General features: G+C 38.0%; 1 protein-coding gene across 3 annotated transcripts in view; it reads left to right on the top strand.

Annotated features, from left to right (window-relative positions):
- The window catches only part of OPHN1 (oligophrenin 1), a 376,301-nt gene that overhangs the window by 104,805 nt on the left and 246,625 nt on the right, over positions 1–24,871 (top strand). For all 3 annotated transcript variants that reach the window (XM_050776883.1, XM_050776881.1, XM_050776882.1), the window contains exon 3: positions 21,788–21,883. In XM_050776883.1, coding sequence (XP_050632840.1) covers positions 21,788–21,883 — 96 coding nt within the window. The remainder of the gene's footprint in view (positions 1–21,787; positions 21,884–24,871) is intronic.

Genomic DNA, 24,871 nt, shown 5'->3' with positions numbered 1-24,871 from the left:
TTTTCTAGAGTGGGTTCACAATTTTACATTTGCAACAATGTATAAGAAACTCAGTTTTTCTGTATCCTCACCAGCATTTGGTATTGTCACTGTTTTTTATTTTAGCTTTTCTGATAGCTGTGTAGTAATATCTTAATATCTTTTTTTTTTTTTTTTTTTGAGATGGAGACTCACTCTGTCGCCCAGGCTGGAGTGCAGTGGCATGATCACAGCTCACTGCAACCTCTGCCTCATGGGTTCAAGCAATTCTCCTGCCTCGGCCTCCTGAGTAACTGGGATTACAGGTGCCCAACACCATGCCTGGCTAATTTTGTATTTTTCGTAGAGATGGAGTTTCGCCATGTTGGCCAGGCTGGTCTTGAACTCTTGACCTCGAGTGATCCTCCCATCTCAGCCTCTCAAAGTGCTGGGATTACAGGTGTGAGCCACTGTGTCTGGCTTCTCTTTCTATTCTTTATATTTACTGATCAGCTATTTATGTTGAGTATTATTTCTTATGCTTATTTGCCATCCATATATCCTCTTCAGTTAAATATTTTTTTATATCTGTTGCCCATCTTCTGATTGGATTGTTATCAATTTTCAACTTTGAGTATTCTTTATATATATAAAGAGTTTTATATATGAGTCCTTTGTGAGATATGTGGTTTGTGAATACTTCCAATCTATAGCTTGTCTTTTCATCCTAACAGGGTCTTTTGTAGAGCAAAACTGTAAAATTTTGTTGGAGTTTAGGTTATAGATTTATTTATTTATTTATTTTCTTTGGAGAGTGAGTCTCACTCTGGTCTCTCAGGCTGCAGTGAAATGGCTAGATCCCGGCTCACTGCAACCTCCACCTCCGAGGCTCAAGCAATCCTCCCACCTCAGCCTCCTGAGTAGCTGGGACTACATGTGAGTGCCACCACACCCAGCCAATTTTTGCATTTTTTATAGAGACAGGGCCTTACTGTGTTGTCCAGGCTGGTCTTGAACTCCTGTGCTCAAGTGATCCACCTGCCTTGGCCTCCCAAAGTGCTGAGATTACAGGCATGAGCCACTATGCCCAGTCATTTTTTTTCTTTTATAGGTCATGATTTTGGTATTATGTCTAAGAACTCTTCGTGTCAAGGCCTAGGATCTAAAGCTTTTCTTCAAACTTTCTCCTAAAAATTCCGTTGTTTAATGTTTAAGTCTGTGATGCATTTTGAGATAATTTGTGGATAAGGTATGAAGTTTAGGTTGAGGTTCATTTTTATGTCTCATGTTCAGTGGCTCCAGTGCCATTTATTGGAAAAGTAATATTTCAACCATTTAATTGCTTTTGTACCTTTGATAAAAATCACTTGGGTAATAATTTGTGTAGATATTCCATTTCACCCTCAGGAGTGCATAAATGTGGGCTGCACATGGTGATTTTCTTCCTAAGATACAGTACGGAAAGGAGGAAAGAAAGAGTAATTTGAGAGTGCAGAAACCTGACAAACACTGCTTTATCCAGGTGATCAAGGTCAACATCAATAGTGATAAGTCATGTTGATAGTGTATACCTGTGGTATTATGTATGACAGTGGCACTTTATCTCAGTGGTATTTCTCCCCAAAATTTATAATCCCAGTGTAATCATGATAAAAACTTAAACTTAAAAAAAAGAGAGACATTCTACAAAATACCTGAGCAGTACTTCTCAAAACTGGCAAGGTCATCAAAAACAAGGAAAGTCTGAGAAACTACCAGGGCTAAAAGGAGCCTAAGGAGTCATGATGAATAAACATAATGTGGGATCTTGGATGGGATTTGGAAAAGAAAAAACACCTTAGGTAAAAAACCAAGGAAATCTGATTAAAGTATGGACTTTAATAATAATAATATATCAATATTCACTAGTTGTGACATGTGTACCATACTATTATACACTGCTAATAACAGAAGAATCGGGTGTAGGGTATATGGGAACTCTGCACTCTCTTTGAAATTCTTCAATAAATCTAAATCATTCTAAAGTGTATTTAAAATAATCAGTGGAGCTGAGTACTGTGGCTCATGCCTTTAATTTCAGCAGTCTGATTTTAAAAAAGGAGCTATTTTAGTTCCTTTATGTCTCCATAATACATTTTAGAATTATTTTGTCTGTCTTTTCCCCCAAAAAATCTTGCTGTGGTTTTGATAGGATTTGCCTGAAACCTGTATATCAATTTGGGAAGAATTGACATCTTTACTATGTTGAGTCTTATAATACATAAACATGGTAAGTTTCTCCATATATTTAGACTTTGATTTCTTTTGTCTGTGTTTTGTTTTCGGTATACAATTCTTGAATAGGTTTAGTTAGAATTACATCTACTTGTTTTTTTGGGGGGGTTCATTGTAAATGGTATTGTGTTTTTTATTTCAGTTTCTACTTGTTAATTGCTAGTATATACATATATGATTGATTTTTGTATGTTGATTTTGTTTTGGGCAGCTTTGCTGAACTGATTTATTAGTTCTAGGAATTTTGTGGCAGATTGCTTGGTGTTTTACAGACGATCAGTCATCTGAAATAGAGACACTTTGAAATAGAGACACTTTTGATATGTTGTAACTTTAGTTTCATTCAGTTCAATGTATAGTTTTGTTTGTTTGTTTGTTTTACTTGAGATGGGGATTCAAAGTGTTGGGATTACAGGTGTGAGCCACCTTGCCTGGCCTCAGTGTGTTGTTAATTTTCCTTGAGATTTGCTCTTTGACCTGTAGATTATTTAGAAATGTGTGGTTTAGTTTCCATGTGTTTGGAAATTTTCCTGATCTCTTACTGTTACTGATCTTTTCTTTCCTTTTCTTTTATTTCCTTTCTTTTCCTTTCCTTTTGTTTTCTTTTCCTTTTCTTTTCTTTCTCTCTCTCTCTTTCTCTCCCTTCCTCCTCCTCTTCCTCCTTCTTCTTCTTTCTTTTCTTTTCCCCTCTGTCCTTCTTTCCTTCCTTTCTTTCTCTCTCTCTCCCCCCTCCTCCCCTCTCTCTTTCTCTTTCTTTTCTTTCTTTCTTTCTTTCTTTCTTTCTTTCTTTCTTTCTTTCTTTCTTTCTTTCTTTCTTTCTCTCTCTCTCTCTTTCTTTCTTTCTTTTTCTTTCCCTCTTTCCCTCCCTCCCTCCCTCCCTCCCTCCCTCTCTCTCTCTCTCTTTCTTTCTTTCTTTCTTTCTTTCTTTCTTTCTTTCTTTCTTTCTTTCTTTCTTTCTTTCTTTCTTTCTTTCTTTCTTTTTTCTTTCCCTCTTTCCCTCCCTCCCTCCCTCCCTCCTTCCTTTCTTTCTTTCTTTCTTTCTTTCTTTCTTTCTTTCTTTCTTTCTTTCTTTCTTTCTTTCTTTCTTTCTTTCTTTCTTTCTTTCTTTCTCTCTCTTTCTTTCTTTCTTTCTTTCTTTCTTTCCCTCCTCCTCCTCCTCTTCTCCTCCTCTTCCTCCTCCCCTTCCTCCTCCTCTTCCTCCTTCTCTTCCTCCTCCTCCTCCTCCTTCTTCTTCTTCTTCTCTCTTTTTTTTTCTTTTTAAGACAGTTTCACTCTGTTGCCCAGGCTGCAGAGCATTGTCACTATCACGGTTCACTGCAGCCTCAACCTTCTGGGCTCAGGCAATCCTCCCATCTCAGCCTCCTGAGTAGCTGGGATTACAGGCACGCATTACCACGCCGGGCTAATTTCTTGTATTTTTTCTAGAGATGGGGCTTTGTAATGTTGCCCAGGCCTTTCTCGAACTCCTGGGCTCAAGCAATCCACACGCCTCAGCCCCCTCAAGTGCTGGGATTAGAGGCTTGTGCCTGTTACTGATTTCTAGTTTGATTTCATTCTGACCACAGAATATTCCCTGTGGAACTGAAGTTAAAAAACCTTTTTTTGAGGTTGGCTTTATGGCTCAGAATATGGCTGTGGTAGGCAGAATAATAGCCCTTCAAAGGTGTCCACATTCTACTCACTGAAATTTATAAATGTTATATTGCACGGCAAAAGGGAATTAAGGTTGCAAATGTAATGAGGTTTGCTGATGGCCTAATTTTGAGATGTGGAGCATATCTTGGATTAGCCAATTGTGCCCAATGTTTTCATAGTGGTCTTTATACATTGAAGAGGGAGGCAGGAAAGAGAGAACCAGAGTGGTGGAGGTGTCATAAGGACTTGATCTGACATTGCTGACGTACAAGATGGAGAAATCTTTGGTCAGGAGCCAAGTAATGTATGTGGCTGGGAAAGGCAAAGAAAGAGATTCTCACCAAAAGCCTCCAGAAGGAACACAGACCTGCTGACACTGTAGCCCAGTGAGGCCCGTTTTGAGGTTTAACCTCAAGAACTGTAAGATAATACATTTGTATCATTTTAAACCACCAAGTTTGTGGTAATTTGTTATGGCAGTGAATAGAAAGCTAATATAATGGTCTATATCAGTAATATATCATGGATGCTTGAAAAGAATGTCTATTCTGCTAATTTTGGGTAGGGTGTTCTATAAATTTTGATTAGATCCTGTAGACTGATGGTGTTGCTTAGTTGTTCTATAACCTTGCTGTCTAGCTTTGTATGTTGTTGAAAGAGGACTGTTGAGGTCTCCTATTGTAATTGTGTATTTGTCTCTTCTTATAGTTCTGTCAGTCTTTGCTTTATGTATTTTGAACATCTGTTGTTTTCTGCATACACATTTAGGAATGCATACACATTTAGGAATGCTATATCTTCTTGGTGGATTGGCACTTTTAGCATTATGTAATGTCCCTCTGTATCACTATTAATTTTTTGCTCTGATGTCTACTTTATCTGATATTAATATAACCATTCCTGTTTTTATTTTTTTTAATTTTTATTTATTTATTTAGAGACCAGGTTATGAGACTGTCATTATAATAATATTAAGTCTTCTAATCCATGAACACAGATGCCTTTGCATTTATTTCTGTCTTTAATTTCTTTCATTAATGCTTTGTAGTTTTCGTTGTACAAGTCTTTTGTCTCCTCAGTTAAATTTATTCATATGTATTTTATTCTTTGTGACACTACTGTAAATGGAATTATTTTCTTAATTTTTCTAATTGTTAATTTTTTAGTGTATAGAAATGCAACTTTTTTGTGTGTTGATTTTGTGTCCTGTAACTTCTAAATTCATTTATTAGCTCTAATAATATTTTTGTGAATTTTAGGGATTTTCTGCATGTAAGTTCATGTCATTGGCAAATAAAGATAATTTTACTTCTTCCTTTACAATTTAAAATTACATTTTATTTTCTTTACTTGTTGAATTGCTATGGTAGAACTTCCAATACTGTGTTGAATAGAAGTGGTAAAGCTTCTAGACTTTAATAATTGAGTATAATAGTAGCTGTGGGTTTTTCATATATGACCTTTATCATGTTGAGGTAATGATCTTCTATTCATAGTTTATTGTTTGTTTTAATATGAAATGTGTTGAATTTCATCAAATGAAATGTGTAGAATGACTTCGCATAAATCGAGATGAGTATGTTTCTTTCTTACTTTCTGTCTTTCTCTCTCTGTCCCTTCCTCCCTCCCTACCTCTTTCTCCCCCTCTCTTTCTTTCTTTCCTTCCTTTCTTCCTTTTCCTCCCTTTCTTTTCTGTCTTCTGACTGGGTCTCACTCTGTCACCTAGATCACCTAGGCTGGAGTACAGTGGTGTGATCATAGCTCCCTGCAGACTTGAACTCCTTGGCTCAAATGATCCTTCTGCTTCAGTCTCCCAAGTAGCTGGGAATACAGATGCACATGACCATAACAGGCTTCCCTTTGTTTTTATTAAATGACATATAATATTGATTGATTCTCTCTCTGTGTCTCTCTCATTATTATTATTATTATTATTATTATTTTTGAGATGGATTCTCGCTCTGTCGCCCAGGCTGGAGTGCAGTGACACAATCTTGGCTCACTGCAACCTCCACCTCCTGGGTTCAAGCGGTTCTCCTGCCTTAGCCTCCCGAGTAGCTGGGACTACATGCATGTGCCACCATGCACAGCTAATTTTTGTATTTTTGGTAGAGACAGGGATTCACCATGTTGCTTAGGCTGGTCTTGAACTCCTGACCTCAGGTGATCCGCCTGCCTCGGCCTCCCAAAGGCTACAAGTGTGAGCCACCATGCCTGGCCAGGATGTTCTTTTTTTTGTAGTATTTTTCTCTAGCTTTGGTATCTGAATATTTTAGAAGGGTTTGAGAAGTATTGGTGTTATTGTTTTTTAAATTTTTGGTAGAATTCAACAGTGAAACCACCTGGTCCAGGGCTTTTTAAAATTTTTATTTATTTATTTATTTATTTATTTATTTATTTGAAATGGAATTTCGCTCTTGTTGCCTAGACTGGAGTGCAATAGCACGATCTCGGCTCACTGCAACTTCCATTTTCTGGTTTCCAGCAATTTTTCTGCCTCAGCCTCCCAAGTAGCTGGGATTACAGGCATGCACCACCACGCCCAGCTCATTTTGTATTTTTAGTAGAGATGGGGTTTCACCTTGTTGGTCAGGCTGGTCTCGAACTCCTAACCTCAAGTGATCTACCTGCCTCAGCCTCCCAAAGTGCTGGGATTACAGACGTGAGCCACTGTGCCTGGCCTGGTTGGGAGGATTTTGATTACTGATTCAATCTCCTAATGGCATTCATATATTCAGTTTTGTTTTTTTTTTTTTTTTTTTTGGTTATTCAGTTTTTGTAGGTTGCGTGTTACTAGGAATTTGTCCTTTTCATCTAGGCAATCCAATTGGTTGACATGCAATTGTTTACAGTATTCTCTTATAATCTTATTGATTCATGTAAAATTGGTAGTAATGTCCTCTCTTTTATTTCTTTTTTAAAAGATTTATTTTTTTAAATTTTTTGTGGGTACATAATAGGTATATATATTTATGAGGTACATGAGATATTTTAATACAGGCATACAATGATTAATAATCACATCAAGGTAAATGAGGTATTCAATCATGTCAAGCACTTATCATTTCTTTGTATTGTAAACCAGTTATACTCTTTTAGTTATTTTAAAATATACAATAAATTGTTGTTGACTATAGTTACACTGTTGTGCTATTCAGTACTAGATCTTATTCATTCTAACTATATTGTTGTGCCCATTAACCATTCTTACTCTCTTCCCTCACTCCCCACTATGCTTGTCAGCTTCTGTAACCATCCTTCAACTCTCCACCTTCATGAGTTCAATTGTTTTAATTTTTAGCTCCCACCAATAAGTGAGAACATGTGAAATTTGTCTGTCTGTGTCTGGCTTATTTCGCTTAACACAATCTCCAGTTCCATCCATGTTGTTGGAAATGACAGGATTTCATTCTTTTTTATGGTCGAATGGAGTACTATTCAGCCATAAAAAAGAACGATCAGATCTCGTTTGTGGCATTCGTGAATGACGTCATATATGTACCACTTTTTCTTTATCCATTCATCTGTTGATGGACACTTAGAGTGCTGTAACAAACATGGGAGTGCAGTTATCTCTTTGGTATGCAGATTTCCTTTCTTTTGAGTATATACCTAGCAGTAGAATTGCTGGATCATATGGTAGATCAATTTTTAGTTTATTGAGGAAGCTCCAAACTGTTCTACATAGTGGTTGTACTAATTTACATTCCCACCAACAGTATATGAGGGTTCCCCCTTTTCCACATACTCGCCAGCATTTATTATTGCCTGCCTTTGGATAAAAGCCTTCCTTTCCTTTTTTTGTTTTTTTGAGACAGCATTTTGCTTTGTCATCCAGCCCACAATGCAGTTGCAGGATCATCACTTACTGCAATGTCGAGCTCCTGGGCTCACGTAATGCTCCTGCCTTAGCCTCCCAAGTAGCTGGGACTACAGGCATGCACCACCACACCCAGCTAATTTTTATTTTTTGATGGATGTGAGTCTCACTCTGTTGCCCAGATTGGTCTTGAGCTCCTAGACTCAAGTAATCCTCCTGCCTTGGCCTCCGTAAATGTTGGGATTATAGGCATGAGCCACCGTGCTCAGTCCCTAATTTTATTCCTGATTTTAATAATTTATGTCATCTCTATTTTTTCCTATTCAATCTAGCTAAAAGTTTGTCAGTTTTGTTGATCTCTTTGATCTTTTGGCTTCATTGATTTTCCTTATTGTTTTTCTATTGTCTATTTTATTGATCTGGAAACTATTTTTTATTTTCTTTCTTCTACTATCTTATGTTTAGTTTTCTCTTTTTCAAGTTTCTTAAGGTGTAAAGTTAGATTACTGATTCAAGATATTTCTCGATTTTTTAATGTAAGCATTTACAGCTATAAATCTCCCTTTCAGTGCTACTTTTACTGCATGCCATATGTCTTGAAAATTATGTTGTGTTTGTGGTTTCATTTATCTCAAGATACTTGCTATTTTATCTTGTGATTTCTTTGACTCATTGGTTGTTTAAGAGTGAGTTATTGGCTGGGAGCACAGGCTCACACCTGTAATCCCAGCATTTTAGGAAGCCTAGGCATGTGGGATTGCTTGAGCTCAAGAGTTTCAGACCAGCCTGGGCAACATAATGGGAACCCATCTCTCCAAAAAAAAAAAAAAATTAGCCGAGCCTAGTGGTACATGCCAGTAGTCCCAGCTACTTGGGAGGCTGAGGTGGGAGGATTGCTTGAGGCTGCAGTGAGCTGAGATTGTGCCAGTATACTCCAGCTGGGGCAACAGAATGAGACCCTGTCTCAAAAAAAAAAAAAAAAAAAAAAAGAATGTAATTAATTTTCATGTGTGTTTGAATTTTCCCGTTTTTCTTACATTATTAATTTCTAGTTTAATTTCATTTTTATCAGAAAAAATATTTTGTATGATTTTAAGCTTTTAAAATGTATTAACATTTGTTTTGTGGCCTAACATGTTGTCTGTCCTGGAGAAATTTTCATGTGCATTTCAAAAAATATGTATTCTATTGTTGTGGGATGGAGTATCCTTTTTATATCTTTTTGCTCCAGTTGGCTTATATTGTTGTTCAAGTACACAGATTCCTTACTGATCTTCTGTCTGGTTGTTTCATCCATTATTGTATCTATTATTGTATAACTATCTGTTTCTCCCTTCGGTTATGTCAGTGTTTGCTTCACCAGCCAGGCGCGGTGGCTCATGCCTGTAATCCCAACACTTTGGGAGACCGAGGCAGGTGAATCACTTGAGGTCAGGAGTTCGAGACCAGCTTGGTCAACATGGTGAATCCCCGTCTCTACTAAAAATACAAAAATTAGCCAGGTGTGGTGGCCGGTGCCTATAATCCCAGCTACTCGGGAGGCTGAGGCAGGAGAATCTATTAAACCCGGGAGGTGGAGGTTGCAGTGAGCCCAGATTGTGTCACTGCACTCCAGCCTGGGTGACAGAGCGAGACTCCATCTCAAAACAAACAAACAAACAAACACCTTTGCTTCATGTATTCTAGGGATTTTATGTTTGTTGCTTGTATGTTTGTAATTCCTGTGTATTCTATGTGAATTGCCCTTTTCAATATATAATATCCATTTTGTTTTATAATTTCTTTGTTGATATTCCCATTTTGTTCTTTTTCTTTCTTTTTTGGGGGCGGGGACAGGGTCTTGCTCTGTTGCCTAGCCTGGAGTGCTGTGGCACTATCATGGCTTACTGCAAGCCTTGACCTCCCAGACTGAAGCTATCCGTCGGGCTCAGCTTCCCCCCAACCACCTTAGCTGGGAACTACAGGCATGCACCACCATTCCTGGCTAATTTAAATAATCTTTTTATTTATTTTTTTTTTTGACGAGGTAGAGACGACTTCTCACGTTGTTGCTGGGTCTGGTCTCAAACTCCTGGCTTCAAGTAATCTGCTAGCCTTGGCCTCTCAAAGTGCCAGAATTATAGGCGTGAGCCATGGCACCTGGCCTCCCCCATGCCTTTTATTCCCTTATTTGGGTTTTCCTATAAGTGCCTCTTCTCCTTATCTCCTAATTTTTCTTTTATATTTTGCAGCTGTTTTTCTCCCTGTGCTGTGCTCTGGATGATTTCTTCAGATCTGTTTTCTAGTTTGCTACTAGTATGTTGATGGTTATTTTCTCTTAGCTAGTAAAAACCAATAATCCATTTTTTGGCAGTGTTATTGTTGTCTGATTCTTGTTTCTTTTGAGATAATCTGTGACTGGTATATGGATTCTAATTTTTCCTATTTTTTGAATATTTAAATTATTCCTATTTAAAAATACTTTTTGGAGTGTAATATAATCCTAGATCTTACAGAAGAAAACCCACTTATTTGCCTTGACTGCTGTCTGGCTCTCACGTCGGTTTCCTAGTGTGGTTTATAATTTTCAACTGTGAAGTTCTGGGTGGCAGTTGTTTTTTTGGGATTCCCTTATGTACCCTGATTTATAGAGGTTTTCTTATGGGGCAGTTATTCTTTTGCCTCTTCTTAGAGCTTGCTTGGTGCTGGTTCAGGATTAGTTTTAAAATTAATTTTTAGAAACCTTTGTGAGCAGTATAAACTTGAACTCTAATTAGCATAAGCTTGTGGTTCTGGATAACTTTATTTTACCACAATGGGAGACTCTCTAGTATATTCCTACAGTGTCGTATGCCAATAGACCTCATGAAGGGACCTCATTCCAAGCTCCCAGCTCCTAAGTAATGTCCCTTTGCCTGCTGATAAAATTCCAACTACCACATATAGTCAATTCTTGTGATTCATGGTAGTTATCCTCTGTAAAGTCAATGTAAACATGTAGTTAGTGAATACTGAACTATTTCTCCTAGAGGAAATAAAGGGTTAGGTACCTGTGAGTTTTTCCACATTTTCAGCAGCCAGTCAGTACATAAATTTGTTTTACATGTATTTCTGTTTAAAGACCCCTTATTTTATCATATATGTAGTTGATTCATTAACATTGAATTCATGGCTAACAGCACTATAATCTGTGACTGAACGAAGCTTATCTAGCACATACTTGTTTTCTCTGTAAGGATGTCTCAGCCTTCTTTCCTTTAGGACCACCAGATAGTACTTCAGCACTATGCTAAGGGGCCATGTTAAACAGCTAACCTATCAACAAGAAGTAGAAAAATGTGACAAACGTGGCACTAAATAGACCAGGAAAAGGATAGTGGTTTATAGTATGAGAGCTGAAACAAGAAGGCAGTATCCCCCTTTTCAAGCTCAGAATGTATATGTTGGTGACTCACATTTTTCATAGCTATTTGCATGTCCATGAATGGGTGGACAAAGTGTCGTAAGTATTGATTTTGGTGTTGCAAATACATTTTATTGACTAGGCAAATTTGCAAATATAGAATCCGTAAATAATGAGAACGGAGTGTATCTAGTTCTGATATCTCTCTACTGCCTCAGCTGCTGCTCTCTGTTGTGGCTTTGAATTTGTTCTTCATTTCTAGTACTTGGGAGCTTCTTTTTCTTGCTTTCTCAGTTTGCTATGTATTTTAAAAGTACACACATGTTTGTTGCCTTTTTACCCAGTATTTTTATGTATTTGGATTAGGAGGAAGATATTTTGGTTAAATCAATCTGATTTATAGAGTGGCTACTTCATTTACTCATTTTCAAAAGGAAAAACATACACTCAAGAGTGTTAAAGAGAAGAGACCTTGAGGATTATCTTGTTTATTGGTTCTTAACATGGATTTCTCACGGTATCTGGGGCTGTAGAGATTGTACAGAAGTTTGTGTTACATACATCTTTCTGGTGAGAAAGTATTTTTTATATTCTCAAAGGGGTCTATAACCCTTTAAAAATGCAAGAACCAGGCTGGGTGCAGTGGCTCACACTTGTAATCCCAACACTTTGGGAGGCCAAGACAGGAAGATTGCTTAAGCACAGGAGTTCGAGATTGGCCTCCTCAATATAGTGCAACCCCGTTTCTACAAGAAAAAAATTAAAAAATAAATAGCCAGGTGTGATGGTGCACAGCTGTAGTCTCAGCTACTCGGGAGGCTGATGTGGGAGGATCACTTGAGCCCAGGAGATTGAGGCTGCAGTGAGCTGAGATTGTGCCACTGCACTCCAGCCCGGGCAGCCGAGCTAGACCCTGTCTCAAAAAACAAAAAAACAAATGCAAGAACTGCTGTCGTAGACTAGTTTCACTTCAGTTTTATAGGCTAATTGCATATATCCTCATTAGTTTATATCAGTCTAGTTAATATTAACGTTAGCCCAATTTTAAAATAAAAATAACTAATTACATTTAGAAAGTGATTTTTCTTTCCTTCCTTCCTTCCTTCCTTCCTTCCTTCCTTCCTTCCTTCCTTCCTTCCTTCCTTCCTTCCTTCCTTCCTTCCTTCCTTCCTTCTTTCTTTTCTTTCTTTCTTTCTTTCTTGAGATGGGGTCTCACTCTATCACCCAGGGTGGAGTACAATGGCCTAATCTCAGCTCACTGCAACCTCTGCCTCCTGAGCTCAAGCTATCCTCCCACCTTAGCCTCCTGAGTAGCTAGGACCACAGGCACACACCACCACGCCTGCCTGATTTTTTGTATTTTGGTAGAGACAGGGTTTCACCATGTTGGCCAGGCTGGTCTCGAACTCCTGAGCTTGAGTAATCTGCCTACCTCAACCTCTGAAAGTGCTGGGATTACAGGCGTTAGCCACTGCCTTACCCAGCCAATTTATTTTTTGTGAAAGAACTTCACCATGCCATCTTATTTTAATCCCCTGACAAGCCAATGAGGTAGATGATATGTTTCTTTCACAACTGTAGGAACTAAAGGGAAGCCACAGTAACTGGTAAGTAGTAGCATTCTTTTTTTTTTGATTAATTGAGGCCCAGGGAGGCAAGTTAACTTGCCCAAACTCACAAAACTGATTTGTTCCAGAGGCAAGACTAAAACTCCTGTCTTAGTGATATTTCCACTACCTCATTTTGCTTTGGAAAGGACCACAACCTTACCAGGTTATGATTCATTCAAACTAATAAATCCATAAGTATAAAGGGATGCATGTGTTAAGAGAACATTTTTTATTTTAAAACAAAAGTAGTCAAAACCACAAAGCCTAGGAATCCCTTGGGCATTTTTATTGTGTAATCTACTTTAGAAGTAGAGTTGCATCCTTGAAGTTTTGAGTCATATTGAAACTTAGCTACCTAAGTTTCATCCCAATTAAAAACTAGGTGCAAATGGAGTTATACACAATGCAGGTAAATGTATATACCTGTACTTGTACATAACATTTTATACATGTTTTCCTGTTCTATACATGTTGTGTTGTAGTTTGTCTCCTCTGTAAGTGGAAACTAATTAGGACTTGGGCTTCATTATTTCCTTTTCTTGATACACCCTTTTTCCACTCCCTGGGTTGATCTGTACCTTTGGCATTAATATCTCAGAACAATTTTCTGTAGGTTATCCTTATGCAGCTTTTATAGCATAATGGATTACTGGCACAATTCACATGGAGTTTCGGATATCCACTGGCTATAAATTCCTTTTTTTTTTTGACATAGGGTCTCGCTCTGTCACCCAGGCTGAAGTGCAATGGCATTTGATCTCACCTTACTGCAACCTCTGCCTCCCGGGCTCAAGCAATTCTCCTGCCTCAGTCTCCTGAGTAGCTGGGACTACAGGTGCACACCACCACGCTCGGCTATTTTTTTTTTTTTTTTTTTGGTAGAGACAGGGTCTCACAATGTTGCCTAGGCTGCTCTTGAACTCCTGAGCTTCAGGAAGTCCGCATGCCTCAGCTTCCCAAGGTGCTGGGATTACAGGCGTGAGTCACCACGTCTGACCCACTCTATAAATTCCTAATGTAATACAGCTATAGTAATGAAACTGTAAGCTGTGCTAAATTTTTGCAACATTTATTTAATATTCCTGGGACCACTGAAATGGCAGTAAACTGCTTATATATTAAAGTGGATTTGGGGGCTGAGTGCGGTGGCTCATGCCTGTAATCCCATCACTTTGGGTGGTCGAAGTGGGAGGATCACTTGAAGCCAGGACTTCAAGACCAACCTGGGAAACAAAGCAAGAGTCTGTCTCTACAAAAAATTTTAGAAATTAGTTGGGTAGAGTGGTATGTATTTGTAGTCTTAGCTACTTGGGAGGCTAAGATGGGAGGATCACGTGAGCCCGGGAGGTCAAGGCTGCAGTGAGCTGTGATCCCACTGCACTCCAGCCTGGGCGACACAATGAGACCCTGTTTTAAGAAAAGAAGATGAATTTGGAGAAAAAGTAGATTTAATTTTTTGGACAGCTTCAATCTATTAAATTAGACCTTTAGAAATTAAAAAGTTGATTTATTCTTTTAAAGTCATACATTAATTTGGCTAACATTGAGGACCTGCTTTATACTAGACATTATTTTAGGTTTTGAGATTATGGATAAGAAAAGATTATCTTTTCTCTGAAGCAGCTCACGTATTTTCCTCCTCCTTCATTCTTGCTCCCCTTCTTTTTATCTCCAAACTTCCCATTCCAGTTACTGATTCCTCCCCAATATTTCAATAAAGTTTCTTGTAATCTAATGCCTAGAATCTTTTTCTAACATTTGCTCCAGTAATGAGTAGTAGTCAGCTCCAGTAATGAAGAGCTCATTATCTTTACCTGGCTTCCCCCTAAAAGCAGAGAGAGCTTGATGCAGAGGCTTGGGAGCAGAGGTAGTTTAAGTAGAAGCAAGAGTGAGGGACAAAGGAAATGATCAATGCAGGGAGTGAAAAAGCAGTGAAATGGGAAAGGAGGAAAAGCCAATATTTGGATGCATTATTGAGTTGGCCAATGCTCAGACAACTGGTTTAATCCTGCTGTAGCCTCTGAAGAGCCTTATGAAATATTACTGAGAACTATCCAGCTGGGGACTGAACAGTGGAAGAATTTATTCAGCAGCTCCCTCACTATCTGTATGTTTTAATTGGTTCTTTTAAAATTATTATTTTATTGATATTTTCTCTTTGGTGAGACATTGTTCTCAGTCTTTCCTTAGTTCTTAGGCATGGTATCCCCTTGAGCATGGACTATTGTTTCCTGTGTCTTAGTCTGTCTCATAATTTTTTGTTGAAAAGTGAACATATAAAATCATGTGGCAACTCTGGAAATTAGATATTTTCCATTCCCCAGGGTGATTGTTTGTTATAGTTTGCTTATTTATTGACTTTTTGGACTAATTATATAAAGTGTGTATTCTTTGTTAGAAACCACTGAAGCCTCTGGTAGGTTTGCTTAGTGGGCAGCTAATGATTGAACAATGATTTAATTTAAATACTTTGAACCAATAAGCCTTGAGCTTTTGCTGCTGGTCATTGTGTGAATTGGGATATGCTTTCAACAACATTCATCTAGGCAGATGACCATTATGCCTTATCTTTCTCTTCCTGCTTGTGCAGAACCTCAAGGCTAAGCAAGAGGTGAGAGATTAGGAACTTCTTAAGTCTTTCATAGGCCTATGCATAGCCTGGAACATGCACATATCCTTTTTTATGACCCATGTCTTTCTAGATTTTACATTGCAACTTTTCAAAGCCCCCGTGGGCATGTCATTGTCCATTAAAAATTATTATGGTTATTATTTTGAGATAGGGTCTCTCTCTGTTACTCAGACTGCAGTGCACGTGTGATCACTACTCACTACAGCCTCGACCTCTTGGGCTCAAGCAATCTTGCCACTTCAACCTCCTGAGTAGCTTTGACCGCAGGCATACACTACCTCACCTGGCTATTTTTTATTTTTATTTTTTCTAGAGATGGGGTCTCACTATGTTACTCAGGCTAGTCTCGAACTCTTGGACTCAAGTCATCCTCCAGCCTCAGTCTCCCAAAGTGCTGGGATTATAGGAATGAGCCACCAAGCCTAGGGTGTTCTTCGATTTTATTTAATTAATTATTTTTGTTTTACCAAGTGTTTTGGTCAGCCTCCTGTTAATTTCAGCTTGTCACACTGCTTCAGGTCACCATAATCTTAAACTATTTGAGATGATTATTTTTGACAAATTCCCCAATAGTGGTGTTATTTTCACAGAATGAACTTTAAGTCAGAACAAACTAAGACAGATTTTGAGTATAGAGCTTATAGGACATATTAAACTGGATGGCAATTTTCTGGGGGTAGGGCCTTGTGAAACTTCAACCACATTCTGCCTTCTCTAGTGGCTGCTAAGCTGTTGATTTTCACAGCTGTTGTAGCTTTGTGACTGTGGGTTTTCAGTGTTACTGCAGAGATGGAGATGGTGCTTTGATTAGGCTACCTTAATATACCAAAAAGTCACTGTTCTTATAGAGATTCAGTCTTTTTAAAATTAAATAAAGAGTATTCAGATTGCTAAGCCCTTTGTTAATTTAAAGAATATTTGCAATACATTTATCTGGCAAAAGACTCGTTTCCAGAATACATAAAGAAATCTTATAGTTTAGTAATAAGACAACTCAGTTATAAAATGGGCAAGAGATTTGAATAGACCCTTCTTGGAAAAAAGATATGCAAATGCTCAATAAATATATAAGACATTCATATCATTAATCACCAGGAAAATGCAAATTAAAACTAGTGAGATTCTATTACACACCCATTAGAATCACTAAAATGAAAATAAATAAATAAATAATAACCAGGTGTTGGCAAGTATGTGGATCATCTGAAATTCTCCTGCAGAATGCAAAATGGTATAATCACGTTTGAAAAAAAAGGTCATTTATTTTATAAAGGATTGATAAAAACATTTTTATTTGATACATATTTGTACATATTTATGGGATGCAGTGGGATATTTCAATACATGTATATAATGTGTAATGACCAAATCAGAGTAATTAGCATGACCTAAAATATTTATCATTTCTTTGGGGAACATTCAAAATCCTATTTTATAACTATTTGAATATATACAATAAAATATTGTTAACTATAGTCACACTGCATTGCAATAGAAAGTGGAACTTTTTCTTCTATCTAGCCATAATTTTGTATACATTAACCAACTCTTCTTTGTTTCTTTGAGACAGGCCTAACCAACTCCTCTTTATCCCCTGCTCCTCCCTACCCTTCCAAGCCTCTAGTAACCACTACTCTATTCTCTACTTCTATGAGATCAGCTTTTTTAGCTCCCACATATGAGTAAGAGCATGTGGTATTTATCTTTCTTGTCCCTGGCTTATTTTAGTTAACATAATGTTTTCAAGGCTCATCCATGTTGCCATGAATGCCAGGATTCATGCTTTTTAATTGCTGAATAGTATTTCACTGTGTATATATATTACATTTTCTTTTTCTTTTCTTTCTTTCTTTCTTTCTTTCTTTCTTTCTTTCTTTCTTTCTTTCTTTCTTTCTTTCTTTCTTTCTTTCTTTTTTTGAGATGAAGTTTTGCTTTTGTTGTTCAGGCTGGAGTGCAATGGTGTGATCTCGGCTCACTGCAACCTCTGTCTACTGTGTTCAAGTGATTCTTGAAACTAAACCACACATTCTCAGCCTCTCAAGTAGCTGGGATTACAGGCAAGCACCATCACACCTAGGTAATTTTGTATTTTTTTAGTAGAGATGGAGTTTTACCATGTTGGTCAGGCTGGTCTCAAACTCCTGACCTTAAGTGATCCACCCGCCTTGGCCTCCCAAAGTGCTGGGATTACAGACGTGAGCCACTGCGCATGACCCATTTTCTTTATTCATTTATATATTGATGAACACTGAGGTTGATTCCATATTTTGGCATTGTAAATAGGTACTGCAATAAAAATGATGTAGATATCTCTTTGATATACTGCTTTTGGGGTCTTTTGTGATTCCAGAGAAATTGTAGCATTTGTTTTGATGTTTCTGTGAAGAATGCCCGTTGCATTTTGCTAGAGATTGTACTGAAGTATAGATTGTTTTGGGTAGTATGTTCATTTTAACAATATTGACTTATAAAATTCTTGAACATGGGATGTCTTTTCCTTATTTTTGTGCATCCTATTCACTTTCCTTCTTCAGTGTTTTATAGTTTTCCATGTGTAGATCTTTTACTTCCTTGGTTAAATTTATTCCTAGGTATTTTATTTTTTTGTAGCTATTGCAAATGTGATTGCTTTCTTTTTAAAAATTTTTATATTTTTAAGATACAGGGTCTCACTTTCACCCAGGCAGGAGTGCAATAGCATGATCATAGCTCAATGTAGCCTTGAACTCCTGGGCTCAATCAATCCTCTCGCCTCAGCCTCTCAAGTAGCTAGGACTACAGGCTTGCACCACCACGCATAGCTCATTTAAAGAATTTTTTTGTGTGTGTGAAGACAGGGTCTCACTATATTGCACAGGCTGATCTCAAACTCCTGACCTCAATAAATCCTCCTGCCTTGGCCTCCCAATGCTTTGAGATTAAAGGCATGAGCCACTGCAACCCACTGTGATTGCTTTTTAAATTTCTTTTCTTTCTTTCTTTCTTTTTCTTTTTTCTTTTTTTTGAGACAGAGTCTCTCTCTGTTGCCCAGGCTGGAGTGCAGTGGCAGGATCTCGGCTCACTGCAATCTCTGCTTCCCGGGTTCAAGCGATTCTCCTGCTTCAGCCTCCCAAGTAGCTGGGACTACAGGTGCATGACACCATGCCTGGCTAATTTTTGTATTTTTAGTAGAGATGGGGTTTCACCATGTTGGCCAGGCTGGTCTCGAACTCCTGACCTCAAGTAATCTGCCTGCGTTGGCCTCCCAAAGTGCTTGGATTACAGGCATGAGCCACCGCACCTGGCTCTTGATTTCTTTTTAGCTAAATGTGGCACTCTGGTTATGTATACTTACCAATTTACCATGTAACCCATGCATTGGAGAAATGAAAACGTATGTCCTGAAGAGGCTTGTGCATGAATTTTCATCGAAACTTTATTCACAATGTTTAAAAACTGGAATAAACACTGATGTCCATGAAGAAATGATAAATAAACACATTGTGGTATATTTACATAATGGAGTGTTACTTAGCAACAAAAACAGTAAATTATTGATACAAGCAATAACATGGATGAATTTTAAAACATTGTGCAGACCTAAATGAGTCTATTTTGTATGATTCTATTTTCATGAAACTCTCGAAAAGTATCGTGATGAAAAACAGGTGTCTACACTAATTAATTAATCTTGTTCATATTCTACATCATTCCCTTAAAGTTCAAAGTGCCTAAAAAGCACTATCCAACTACATTCTATAATGTGTAAGGGAAAGGTGAAGTGAAGAAATTGTGGAAGACACATACATAAGTAAGGTGATGGAGAGAGGACCCTGAAAGCTGGACTGAAAAATATTGACATAGTGGCAGAGTGGACGGGGATGGGGAGGATAAAATGATGAGTTCACATTGTTTGGAGTGATGTAGTGAATTTTAAGATGATAAGGAATTGAATGTGTCACACATGACAAGCATTTCTAGGTTATGTATGGATTTTTTGTAGTCTAGAAGTCATCCACTTCACTTATTTATCTAAAATACATGAGTCTTTTCCAGGACTTTTCTCAGCACAAGGGACAAATATATGGGAACCTGGAACTTGTTTCAAGAAGAGCTGTGAATTTGTGCTTGTTCTTTTTTTTTTTTTTTTTGAGATGGAGTCTTGCTCTGGCACCTAGGCTCCCAGGCTGGAGTTCAGTGACATGATCTCGGCTCACTGCAACCTCCACCTCCCAGGTTCAAGTGATTCTCCCGTCTCCACCACCAAGTAGATGGGACTACAGGCACCCGCCACCACACCTGGCTAATTTTTGTATTTTTAGTAAAGATGGGATTTCACCAAGTTGGCCAGGCTGGTCTCAAACTCCTGACCTCAGGTGATCTGCCTGCCTCAGCATCCCAAAGTACTAGGATTACAGGCGTGAGCCACCACACCCGGCTGCTTGTTCATATTTTTGAATGGAATTTGTGTGCATTATTTCATTTGTTCTTTTGATTCTAAAGTGAGGACAGTATTTCCTACTTTTATGTAGTTGGGAACAGTAAATGGAAATGTTTGTGGAAAGTTTCTCATAAAATTTCAAGGCCTTTTGTAGATATAGTGTTTTAAAGGCCCAGAGTCTGGAGAAAAGAAGAGATAGGTACAAATAATGAAAAGGGAGACTAGATGCAACTTCTTCCTTATTCCATGCCTTTATTTTCAAAATACTATAAATGTTGAACATTGTAGTATTTGTGGTTTCTGAAATTTTGAGATAATTTTAAGAAGAGGATAATTAATAACTGTTCTTTCCTTGGCTCAAATAATATTTAGGAAATACTAGTAGGTGTGGAAGAGCAACACAATAAATGTTTTTATTTAATTTCCCTGAGCATAACAGAGAGCAGATGGGGAATTCTGGGCCTGCCCTTTTTTACTACTAGCCAAGGAAAGCAGAAAAAAATCAATTGTTTTCCAGATATGGAGCCAGTTTTGTGTTCTCGTTGCTGATGTACTGTGAAAGGATTTGAAGGGTGTGCATGCACTTGTCACATTCATGTGGCTTAGATTTGTAGTGGAAAATGTGATTCTAGGTTGTCAAAATTGTGAGAAGCCATGGTAACCTGGTCTGTGTAAAAATCTCAATATTGTTATTATTACTATTTTCAGTGATTTGTTCAAAAAATTAAGACTTAAAATTCTGAAAATAAGTATTTCTGAAAATAAGACAAAGATAAAATGCTAATAAAATTTTTGGCATATAATTTGTTTTAGCCAAATGCTTGAACTTATTGTGTTGTATTTTTGCTTAACTATGACAGCTTTTCATTAAAAGGACTCAGCGTGATTGCTTGCTTTGTCTCCATTTTCCTTGGTCTGAGAGCAAATACTCAGGCTCAGTAAGTCCATGCATATGATAGGTTTGAAAACTCAGGATGAGAAGGGTGATTAAACTAGGGAGAGAAAGAAGAAATCGGAAAAGGGAGCCAAAAATCAGCAACAAGCTTAAGCTTTGCTAGAATATGGTCTAACAGGTTGGCTTAGTTGGTAATATCAGTGCGCCTCAAAGTTAAAGAGTATATGAATGCCCTGGGGATTGTGTAAAAGTGCAATTTCTAATTTATTAAGTCTAGGGTAGGGCTTGGCAATATGCATTTCCTTCCACCTCCCAGGTGATGATGCTGCTGGCCTTAGAACCACTCTTGGAGTGCAACAAGGGTCAAAATTTGGGTTGGACCTTTTGGTGGGGACATATTTAAAATGTCTCAATGAAGATAACTTCTCAAAAGTATAGCTAAACATGATTTAATTTTATATCAACTTATACACTAAAATATATTCTAAAATTCAAAATCATTGACCAAAAATAAAAGCATTTGTTTGGCCATGTCACCCTGATTGTTTTCATTCATTGCTTTCTTAGGTTAGGTCTCTTTATAAATACTCTGTGAATAAGTTAAGTCTCTTCGTCTTCCAGATAGCATCCTAACACAGGCTGTCATCTGGTTAACATATAAAATGTCCAGGTGGTATCTGTATCATCATGGATAGGGCTCTGGAGAAGCAGACAGACCACTTGGCTTCTCTTTCCAGCTTTGCCACCCAGCTCTGGGACTTTGAACTCCACACGTATAAAATGGAAAGCTTCTAGTGTATTGCCCATAATAGGGGTTTAGGAAATGTGTAAGGAGACCCTCCTAAGAGTATAACTAAGTAGTTTCATGTCTTCCATGCTTTGAGTAGAGCAGGTCAAAGAGGAGAGGTGTTGAGGATAAAAAACATGTCCCACAACTTTTAAGGACTTTACTGAGATGCCCCATCCTTTCTTCTTGTGATTTTAGTTGTTCAAACTTTCTTCTACTGCATATCTAATCTTTTGTTTTATTTCATTAAATGCTAGTTGCAACCTGCTCAGAGCACTTACCTTTGGTTTTCTTTTATCTGCTCTTACAGAGATGAGGAAATAGATCAAAGCATAGCATTATTGACCATTTTTCTTGTTACCCTTCCTTTGCAGATTATTCCTCTGCTGTTCAGAAATTTTCCCAGACGCTGCAGTCATTTCAGTTTGATTTCATTGGAGACACTCTGACTGATGATGAAATTAACATTGGTAAGTCTTCAGCTACATATGGTCATATACCTGTTGAGGCAACCCTGAGACCATGTAGTCTTTTTGATTTGTGGATACAGAGCACTTGGACATGTTCATCCACTGTGATCCAATGCCAAGGCCCTGGGAGGTTGATTAGGAAGGATAAGGAAACTTTCCCTGCCAGTCCCATTTCCCCTTCACACGATAGCAATCAAAAGATACCCTTAAACTTCTACTGAGGTTTTTGACTCAGACCGTCTGTAAGCGACCTTTTCTTTAAAGCATATTTTCCTAAAGAATATATTAAAAGGGGATTTTTTGGGTTTATTTCCCAAAATGGTCAGAGTTAGATTCTTCTAAGGAACAAATTTCCCTAGAAAGTGTTAAATTAGCATTTGTATGTCTACAACTTGTCAGGAACAGGTTGCTTGGCATCTCTCTTGGGAACTGGATTTAAAAACTCACTCTTTTAGTTGTATAATCTTGGACAAGATATTTCTCTCTCTGAGTCTCATCTTATCCTCTGTAAAATGGGGTTAATATCTATCAAAGATGTTAAAAAGAGGAGGTTATATAGTAGAAGTCAAATGAAGTTTGTATTATTTGTTATGAAGGTAAAGAGGAGTGGTTAACAAACCCCTGGGCCCATTCCAGCTCACCACCTGCTTTTGTAAATAAAGTTTTATTGGAATATACCCATATTCATTTATTAAGCATTTTCTATGGGTATTTTGTGGCACAAGAGTAGCACTGAGTAGTTAGTGACCATTATGTGAAAAACATTTATGAGTTTTCCCAGCACATTATTGGAATATACCCATATTCATTTATTAAGCATTTTCTATGGGTATTTTGTGGCACAAGAGTAGCACTGAGTAGTTAGTGACCATTATGGGAAAAACATTTATGTGTTTTCCCAGCACATAAAGGAGTGCCCGACATATAGTAGATGTTCAGTGAAATGTTGGTAAATGAATAATGGATACATTCAAATTTCATTATTACGAGAGCTATACTTCATTTAATATTTAGCTATTCTTGGAAATATAGCTTATTTCGATTTTTTACTATTATAAGTAATATTTCAGTGAACATTTTTTAGATTTAGATTGGTGACCGTTCTGGTTAAATGTGACTGTGTAACTAGTGAGTCAGATATTTGTATTTGTATTATTTTCTTATTCACTCCAGTTTATTTTACTTCAGTAAGTCTATCCAGGTCCAAGTGCATGACTTATTTAAAAGTTAACATTATGGACTCTGGAATCAAGTAACCCAAATTTGAACTCTACCTCTACATCTTAATAGCTCTGTAACCTTGGCAAGTAACTTCACCTCTCTAAGTGTTAATTTTTCTTATCTTGTAAAATGGGGATGAGATAATGCCGAGTGTGCACAGTGTTTAAATGAACGTTAGGTATTTCAACATTATTATTAATGTAAGATAATTTTGTACTTCTTTTTAAAAATAGCTGCTACTTGCCTATCAGTTGGAAGATTGGGAGATACATGGTACATGAAATTACATAAATGGTTCCTTTTTCTGGTATGAGGGTCTGATTTTGAACAGGTGCCCATTTACACCAAAGCCACCAACAGATCTGAGACTTTTCTCATGTCTTCCTTTATGTTGAACTTTGAGCCTTAATTCTCTTAACCCCATGAACCTCACTGCAAATGTCAATGAGTGCTATGCAGAAAAAAAGGTGTGTGAGCCTGAGCATAATGACTTATAAACAAAAGAAAAATGACTCCTTGGTGATGCCAGGTTCCTGTGGGGGTCTGTGGGACTCCATCAGAGCTGCTGATTACGACATCTTTGCTGCTTTTTTAAAAAAGAAAGAAAGACAGGGTCTTGCTCTGTTTACCCAGACTGGTCTTGAACTCCTGGGCTCAAGCTATCCTCCCACCACCTTGGTCTCCCAAAGCTCTGTGATTACAGGCATCAGCCACCACACTCGGTCTTTTTTTTTTTTTTAGATGGAGTCTCGCTCTGTCCCCCAGGCTGGAGATCAGTGTGCTCACTGCAGCCTCTGCCTCCTGAGTTCAACTGATTCTCCTGCCTGAGCCTCCCGAGTAGCTGGGATTACAAGCACTCGCCACCATGCCTGGCTAACTCTTGTATTTTTAATAGAGACATGGTTTCATCATGTTGGCCAGGCTGGTCTCAAACACCTGACCTCAAGTGATCCAACCCACCTTGGCCTCCAAAGTGTTGAGATTACAGGCATGAGCCACAGTGCCCGACCTTTTTGCCGCTTAATGTATGATTTATAATAACTCTTTAACTCAGTGATAATTTGCCTGCCAATTTCAGAAGCTCCTACTTATCATTTGACCACTGCTTTTAGGGATGCTGACTTAATGAACTGACTTTCGTTATTGAGGACTTAAGAGAGGTTTTGAAAATTCATTGGCCTGTCATGGTCATTGTCCTCGTTGAATCTTATTTTGAAAGCTGGGAATTGTGGTGGTAGTGAGAGGAGGAGCCAGTACTCAAACAGCTGAGGCTGAGGCTCTCTGGAGGTTTTGAGAAAAAGTCTTGGGGACCCTACTGGGAGGCTATTGTTAGGAAAGAGCAGTTGCTTTGGAAGCTGAGAATGCAGAATGTGCCATGCCCTCCTATTGCCAATACTGCTGGCCCTGAGTCAACACATCTTGTTTCACTGGAAAAAAAATTGCTTAAAGCCACTTTGGATGGAATTGTGATACCCTTTTGGATTTCACATTATATGTGCAGAGGGCCTTCTCATTAAAAATTTTTCATTATTGGCTCCAAAAGGTCACTCAGTAGCATTGACCTCATTGTAGGTACTCGTTATTTAGCAGAAATGACAGTGCTTCCTAGAGCTCATGGAGAAAGCCTGAGGATTCTGAAGAGTTCCTGCCCCTGATGATCTGCTCTAGGACTTACCGTGAATAGTTTATGTCTAACAGGGACAAGTGGGAGGCCGTGTGTCATTGATCTGACCATGACTTCTTTCACTGCTTTAGAGTTAGATATCT

Source organism: Macaca thibetana, chromosome X (assembly GCF_024542745.1).
Source record: "Macaca thibetana thibetana isolate TM-01 chromosome X, ASM2454274v1, whole genome shotgun sequence".
NCBI classification, from domain to species: domain Eukaryota; kingdom Metazoa; phylum Chordata; class Mammalia; order Primates; family Cercopithecidae; genus Macaca; species Macaca thibetana.
The sequence above is the reverse complement of the archived record's forward strand: the minus strand, read 5'-3'. Positions and strand labels throughout refer to the sequence as shown.